General features: G+C 39.7%; 1 protein-coding gene across 2 annotated transcripts in view; it reads left to right on the top strand.

Moving 5' to 3' along the window:
- The window catches only part of LOC107601268 (casein kinase I), a 46,142-nt gene that overhangs the window by 23,621 nt on the left and 14,031 nt on the right, over positions 1 to 8,490 (top strand). For both annotated transcript variants that reach the window (XM_016293392.1, XM_016293390.1), the window contains exons 2-8: positions 1,241 to 1,351; positions 5,138 to 5,286; positions 5,631 to 5,859; positions 6,031 to 6,201; positions 6,707 to 6,855; positions 6,999 to 7,170; positions 7,866 to 7,978. In XM_016293392.1, the coding sequence (XP_016148878.1) occupies positions 1,241 to 1,351; positions 5,138 to 5,286; positions 5,631 to 5,859; positions 6,031 to 6,201; positions 6,707 to 6,855; positions 6,999 to 7,170; positions 7,866 to 7,978 (1,094 nt within the window). The remainder of the gene's footprint in view (positions 1 to 1,240; positions 1,352 to 5,137; positions 5,287 to 5,630; positions 5,860 to 6,030; positions 6,202 to 6,706; positions 6,856 to 6,998; positions 7,171 to 7,865; positions 7,979 to 8,490) is intronic.

Raw genomic sequence — 8,490 nt, 5'->3', positions numbered from 1 at the left:
TCAGTGAACAACGGCTCTGTGTAGTTAATGCTGCTCCATGTGAAAGCCCGCAGGGGATGGAGATTTACCGCTGATTACAGAACCGGCTTTCTGACAAGATGCGCGTTAAATATCGCATGCGATTAATCGTGCAGCCCTACTAATATTTTAGTTCAGAACCTCTATTACTTGATTAAAAAAATAGTCATATGCATTACAATCGCATATGTATAAATGAACAGTCTTGCTCTTCATTTTGAAAGACACAGCTCTTCAAATAAACTGCAGACTTTGCAATTTGATAATCGCCCCATATCATGATTTTGATTTTATTTCAATTAATTTTTCAGATCTGTTTTATTATACAACATAGTACAATTCATATCAGTCAATTTATGTTACTTTATAGTAGACCACCTGCATCTCTGACATTAGTTGTTAGTAGGTTTTAAGGGTCACTGCAGAGCTGATATTTCCATTTTAGATTGGGTCCCGGTAACCTTGTCAGTGGAAAAGGGGCATATGACAGTTTTTTTCTGACTGTTCTTCCGGTCTGGAGGCTGGAAGAGCAGTACTGGGTTCAGGTACTACATCAGTTTCTGGACTGAATAAGAGAGGGAGGAATGTTAATGATGTATTTTGTGTTTGTTTTTTTTTTGTCATTCCTCATCATTCATCCTGTCTTTCATGTCACATCCCTCAGGCATAACACACATGCAAAGCCAGTTCTTGGGAATGCCTTGTCGTTTTCCTTATCTGTTTCACTGGGTGTCTGTTACAACAGATGACTGTGGATGATTTTCAGAATCCTCTGCTCAGGATGTGGAGTTGAGGCAGATGGTGGGCCGGAAAGGAGGTGGTATAGCAGTACGCGTAGATAATTGTGCCCACTCCCTCATGCTGGAAAGCTGTGTGCGTGAGTCAACCTTAGATATGTAGAATTTTTTTTTAATCATAGTGGGCCTGTATATTCATTATATTTTTTGGTTATATTTAATTGTGTCCCAATGACTCATAATGCACTGGAAGCTAAAGCGTATTTAGACACGGCAAAGCTTCTCTAGTTGAGTGTATTTATTGTTCTCATGCTCGTGTATGCGTGTATTGTACGTCACAGATACATGAGCAGATATTTTTTTGTTAAAGCTCCCTACTTTAGACATATCAAGTAATTTCTCCATCCACTATCCATTTTTCGCTTTTCTCTTTAGTTATATATAGTTTTACTAACTTCTATCTCCCCCCTTTTCTGATTTTCCAGGCACAGACATCTCCGTGGGGGAAGAAGTAGCCATCAAGCTAGAATGTGTGAAAACGAAGCACCCACAGCTGCACATCGAGAGCAAGATCTACAAGATGATGCAAGGAGGTGGTACGTGTTTCCACACTCAGTCAATAGCTCCTCGTGGTCTCCATCCGGCTTCTCCATTAACACAGAACTATGAGTCACACGTACACACCTCACACTGCCGCCACATACATAAGAGCCTGTATAATATTTACTGTATTTAATATGAACAGTTAGAATATTTATAATATATAATTTGAATATTTCTTGGTATTGAAAGGCTGTTTGATAGCTTACCATTTTAATCATATTGTGAAATGTTAAAAGCAGAGCTTAACTTTATAGAAATATAAAATACATAGGCCATTCAAAGTTTTGGGGTTGGTATTTTGTTTAATATATTTGAAAGAAGCTTTTTATGCTCACCTAGGCTGCATTTATTTGACTAAAAATGCAGTTAAAACTAATATTGTAAAATATTATTAGAATTTAAAATAACTTCTGTTTTTAATTTCTATATTTTAAAATGTAAGTTATTTCTCTGCCAGCAAAGTTGAATTTTCAGCAGCCATTACTCCAGTCTTCAGTGTTACACATCCTTCAGGAATCATTATAATATGCCGATTTGGTGCTCGTTTTTTCTTATTATTATAAGCCTTGAACACAGTTGTGCTGCTTAATAATTTGTGGAAAATGTGGTACTGTTTTTTTCAGAATAGAAAGTTCAAAACAAGTTCAGCAAAAAATTTGCTGAATGAAAGTATTAATGTCTTCTATACATTACAAAAAAAATCTTACTAACTCAAAACTTTTGAATGTTATAGTGTAGATAAATATGGGTCATTTTGTGCTGGGGCCAGTGGAAATTTAAAGCAGGAACTACTGGATGTCCTTCCTGTTGATCCCTGGTTAGTAATATTAGCCTCTGAAAGCCTCTATAAATTATGACCATTTTATGTTGGCTTAATGTTGTACTTTTGATAAGCTCCTGAGTAATTTGTTTGAGTAAGAGGGTTCTCTGGAGGTAAGGTGTAGTTCACAGGATCTCCATTTCTTAGTTGGTGTTACTGAATACTGTAGCAACAGTAGGCAGCAAACCAATCGTGATCAGTTCCCCTCGCTTCATCGGTCAGTGAGTCAAAACATCCTTCTCCAATGAGTGTGGCATTATCAGATCTCAAACTACTCACAGCGTTCTGTCACCACCACCATGAATCGTCTTCTCATTGGCCTTGCGTGGAGGTGAAGGAAGTAGGCAATTTGTATCCTCAGCATTGTCATCGGTCACAAAATCAGGCTTTTGTTGAAATGTTGGTTCTGTTGTAATGTATGGTGATGGTTTATGAATATACATGAGGTGCATGAAGGATGCGTCCCCCCTACCGGCCCCAGTGGGGTTTGGCCCCAATTGCTTTTATACTAGATAGATGTATGACAATCCTGTCGGGGGTGTTTTATGGTGCCAGCAGCAAAAGTGTGTCGTCTAAAAGCACTTTGAATTACCATTGTGTATGAAATGTGCTATACAAATAAACTTGCCTTGCCTTGCCTATGGCATTTGCTTTCAAACACGCTCTAGTTTGTCCTCTCGCTTCCCAGCATGACTGAGCAAGCATGACGTTCGCTCCGCGGCGGCCAAACGTTGCGATGGCATCCGTGCCATGACAGACCGACATTGTGAGTGAGCCTCCCTCTCAGCGCTTGTGCTCTCTATGATCACATGGACCCTGGGCCAGATGGTGCATGCGGGGGGGTGGGCGGGGCCCCGGCCGGCCGGCCCTGTGCATTCCATCTCCTAACTGGGTCTCTTGCACCACTCGCAGCCTTATTTAGCACAGCATGAACAAGCATACACACTGATAACTTTATATTGAGAAAGGTGCGGGCACCTGCATGTATGCGTGCATGCGTGTGCATGCATGTTGTAGGTAGAAAGGGAACCTTTCATGCGATTTCTTTTTGTATGTTTTAGCAGCACAGTTGCAGTCTTTTTCGAGTCCATACATAAAGAAGCACAAGGCTTGGTATTTTTCTATTTTAATTCTTATTAATATAGACCGTGTCAGAGCTGTCCTGATGTGAGAATGGAAAGGCGTGCTTGACGGCTCAGACCAGGAGATATATTTAACCTCCTGAGTTTGCGCAGGAATAGCTGACCTGGAGGATGTTTTCTGGAAAGTGCTGAACAGCAAAAGCTCTGTGTTGTTGAAGGCATCGGCCAGGCTCAGGGTGTGCACGGCCGTAGACACGACAGCAGCTGCTGAGAGATCTCTGACCTACCAGAACTCTGCTGAACCCTCTGTCTCTTCCTCTCCTTGATAATCCTGGAAAAATCATGAAAAGGCTTAGGCTTGACTAAAAGAGTGGCATTAAAGAAAACTGTTTGAAAACGGTCTTTATACTGTAAAATGTATGACAATACATTCACAGTGGGGGGAAAAGGCAGCTGAGGATACCAGGAATTTACTGTTTAAAAAAAATAAAAATAAAAAATACTATGACATTGTTGCAGGTATTACTGGAAGGTATATTGGTGCCCGTGTATTCTACTTGCAAACATACAATTCATAAATCATTTTAATTTCAAGATTTTTAAATTACTCAAATCTGCGATGTGGCATAGAGGGTACTGATAACCACCATGATGTGTGTGGAAATAGAAAGCCACATGATTAATCAGTTAATCATAAGTGGCCTGTCTATAAAACATGGCCAGAACTGAATATTCAAACACACAAAGATCAAACGGGTAACACACCACACATTAAAAAAAATGCAATAAACATTAACAGAAAATGTAAACATGCTTATATTCTTTACTCGAAAATAAGGAGAACCAAAACTTTTTAAAATAACTTTTGAGATTGTCCTTTTTTTCACCATAAATTATTACAGCAATTCATAGTATTTACCTGCAAAAACTAAGTATTGTACAGTAAAATTATGGCATGTTAAACATTTACATTTTTATACTGTGTATGGTGACTTTAACCGATTAACAGGTTTTGCTGTAATTTATTGCAATATATTTGTAAGTTTAAATAAATTCGTATTCTTACCATCTCATTTAGCATTTTTAACAACATGTATTTTTCCACTTGCATAAATTACCCAAATTGAGAAGGGTTCACTCCAATCTCATGTTGATTGCATTGACCATTTAAATTTTTTTCATTTCTGAATATTTCAAAGTGAGAAGCAATGCAGTATTCAATAGAACTTAGTTCAGTTTTTATTTGCAGATTGCCAATATAAATGAGCATTTTATTGAAGCTGGTAGCTATAATTGTATCACATGAAAGAGTCTTCTTTGTTTAACTGGAGGATTATGTGTATTCAACATCCATTGTATCAGTACAAATTCAGATTACATTATAGTGTTGTGATAGTTGCCTTTCCTGGTTCACGTGTGGCTGAATGGTGGTGGTGGGTGGGGGGGGAAGCCCTTGAAGTGATCTAATTGGGTATCAGCTATCTTTCCCTGACAGCCTATATCTTTTCGTGCATCACTTCAAGGTCATCCTAGAGATGGTTTATGCTTTATGGCTGATGAGTTGGAGCCCTTTCTGAGGGTGACCAACCACGACTGCTGGTTTACTTAAGCTGAAGCTCTGCTTGGGTTTTATCACATCACTGCCTTACTGAAACAAACAGGCTCCCAACCCCCCACCTATTATATTGTAGGTCACCTTTGGTTTCTGTCAGTCAGTCCTTCAAAGATACAAATATGTATTAGTCAAACTTTCCCCTCTGTTCTGTAATTTAAACTTTCAAGATCCTTTTGGTTGGCAAGCATTTCCTTCATAAACCGAATTCCCTTTTACAAGAAAAAAAGTCATCTGTACTAAGGGTAATTATTTGCTTTTACAGTCGGTATCCCAACAATCAAATGGTGTGGAGCAGAGGGAGATTACAATGTGATGGTGATGGAGCTGCTGGGACCCAGTTTGGAGGATCTCTTCAACTTCTGTTCTCGCAAGTTCAGCCTAAAGACTGTTCTTCTGTTGGCTGACCAGATGGTAAGGCTTGTAGACATGATCACTGTAACCTTTGTCCTCTCCACCCTACCCATCTCTTGTTATAGGACACCCAAAATGGGATAATATGGTGTTCTGGTGACATGACAAGCTTTACTGTCATCCTTTCAGCTGTTTTACTTAGACAACCAGTGTCCTTTTTCACTTGTGTTTGACTGAGTATTACGTGCCAAGAGGCACTGTGAAAGGAGGCATAATGTGAAAGGACTGCTTGTTCAGCGGTTGTCATACCCTCATTGCTTTATTTGAATTGGTGTGTTAGGTTTGCATGGAGTCTCTCATTCAGTCATTCGACCTGCTGAACCTGTCCTCTGTTCTGTTCTCAGATCAGCCGTATCGAGTACATACACTCCAAGAACTTCATCCACAGAGACGTCAAGCCCGACAACTTCCTTATGGGCCTGGGGAAGAAGGGCAACCTTGTTTACATCATTGACTTTGGCCTGGCCAAGAAGTACAGAGATGCTCGCACCCACCAGCACATCCCTTATCGCGAGAACAAAAACTTGACTGGCACTGCTCGCTATGCTTCCATCAACACCCACTTGGGCATAGGTACCCTGACATGTCTTTTGAATAAACTTATTATATTATCATATTGAAACCTCTAGTACTTTCAGACCTGACCTGTCATCACCCTAACATTTACGATTAAGCCACTTCACCTCTTATAGTCTGGCCATTGAAATGACATACAGTGTTTATCGTCGGTGTTTTCTTTCACAGAGCAATCCAGACGAGATGACTTGGAGTCTCTTGGCTATGTGCTCATGTACTTCAACCTGGGCTCTCTGCCATGGCAGGGTCTGAAGGCTGCCACAAAGAGACAGAAGTATGAGCGAATCAGTGAGAAGAAGATGTCCACTCCTATTGAAGTCCTGTGCAAAGGATACCCATGTAAGCTTCTGCTTATAAATATAAGGCATTTTTTAAGTAGCCAATACGCTTAAGCTACATTATATCACAGCCGTGGACCATAAGCTGCTTGCTAGTTGGAGGCAGGTGGTAGAAGAGAGCATTTGATTGGACCATTCAATCAAATATATCAGTTATCAATATTTTTTTTTTAAGAAATTAACTTTTTTCATCAGCAAGGACACATTGCATTGATCAGATGTAGCAGCAAGAACATTGATAATATTTTTAAAAAATTTACAAATAAATGCTGTTTTTTAAACTTAAAAAAAAAAAACTTTTAACAATTATAATAATATTTCAATATTACTTTTTTTACTATGTTTTTGATCAAATAAATGCAGCCTTAGTGAGCATATGAGACTTTTTTTTTAAACCATCAAAAAATCTTACCAACCCTAAACTTTTGAATGACTACAAATGCGACCAAAGTGACTAAAAGCCACAAAACTTAATTTCATTGCATGTGCCTTTTGTTTGTTTCCAGCTGAGTTTGCCACATACCTCAACTTTTGCCGCTCCCTTCGCTTTGACGACAAGCCCGACTACTCTTACCTGAGACAGCTCTTCAGGAACCTTTTCCACAGACAAGGCTTTTCATACGACTACGTGTTTGACTGGAATATGCTCAAATTTGTGAGTGACATATGGGTTGTCTTTGCATGGATGCTGTATTTCTTAAATTGTTGTTGGTTGTTATTGTGGTCTATTAAAGACTTAATTAAAGACTTAATTGAGAAAAAATGAAGACTTCATTTCTAATGTGTTGTGCTGTTCAGGGTGCGAACAGAGCAGCAGAAGATCCTGAGAGAGAGCGGAGGGATCGAGAGGAAAGATTGCGACATGGGCGGAATCCTGCGGCCCGTGGCATAATGCCTTCCAGCTCAGGTAGACCCAGAGGAACGCAAGAAGTAGCACCTCCCACACCCCTCACGCCAACCTCACACACAGGTAAGACGTCCACTGCTGCCTGTCTGTGCTTGTTTTTTAACTCACGTAAACATCTGAAGAACTTTTTGTTTGTGCATAAGGATTCTTTTGATTTGCAATTGCACAATTGGTGGCTGACTAAATACTTTTTTGCCCCACTGTACAAGGGTTTTCGTTCTCTCCACTGCTTCAGATCAAGACAGATTTGTATTTATCAGCTACTTTCTTTCCTGCCATTTGTTGTCATCTTAGCTGACAGGAAGTGGTTAAAGGGTTGCAAGCTACTACGCTCAGCAGGATGTTTGCTAGACATGACATAAATTTACTAGCGTTTGTTTTATTGAAGGGCGGAGGTTCACGCAGATATTTGTACAAGAAAGACACTTTAACAGTGACCCTGCACTGGTCTTGAAGTGTATGGCCTCAATTAGCAGAGCCTCAAGGAGTCGAGCGCAAAGACTCATAAACCCACAATGTCACCTCGACCGAAATCCCAGTAAACAACTTCTTCTTTTTTTTTTTTTTTTTAATTATTATTCAGATAACGTTTGTGCAGTTTTTCCAGTTTGGTGTAATTACTTTGTGGTTCAGATGTTGGAAAACAGAAGGATTTTTGTTTAGGTGGACACGACCCAATGTGTGGTGTTGGTGTCCGTTTTTTTCCATTTTCCATGCTTTAGATGACACGTGTCTTCCTTCCTTTGTCTTTTTGCCAGGAATGGAGCGAGAGAGGAAGGTCAGTATGAGATTGCACCGTGGAGCCCCTGTCAACATTTCCTCCTCTGATCTAACTGGTCGACAGGACACTTCACGCATGTCCACATCACAGGTACCACCAACATTGAGATTAAATACTCATTTTTGCCCACTGTTGCCTGTGTGTTTGGCAGCATTGTTAGTCTCTGGCCTCAGCTCCACTGCTCTTAAATGACCCCTTCTTTATTTCCAGTCAAGTCTGACCACAAAATAGATCACTTTGGTTAGTAAACCTTTATAAACGAACTCCTCCACTGTTGTTTTCCAGCAGAGAGACAAAGGAAATGATGATAGAGAGTGATAGCCTTGAAACAGTGCTCAGATGGAGCTTGTGTCTGCTGTGGCCTGGCATGATATGGAGCCGATGTCATGGTCTACAGGGCTTTTAGCATGCCATTATAAAAGCACTCTGCTCTGAGAGGTGTTTTTGGGCTACACATGCTGTATAGTTGATCTTTAAATGTGTGCAATAGTGAAATTGACAGTATGTGAATAAATGTACAAAAAAAGTAAATTATAATTATTATTGATCTTGTTGGACTCAACAATAAGATTTTTTCCCCTCTTAATCCATTGTTTTTATAT

The sequence above is a fragment of the Sinocyclocheilus grahami genome, unplaced genomic scaffold, assembly GCF_001515645.1.
Source record: "Sinocyclocheilus grahami isolate Dianchi unplaced genomic scaffold, SAMN03320097.WGS_v1.1 scaffold302.1, whole genome shotgun sequence".
In the NCBI taxonomy this organism is placed as follows: domain Eukaryota; kingdom Metazoa; phylum Chordata; class Actinopteri; order Cypriniformes; family Cyprinidae; genus Sinocyclocheilus; species Sinocyclocheilus grahami.
Note: the sequence above shows the minus strand (reverse complement) of the source record. Positions and strands in the feature narration are given on the sequence as shown.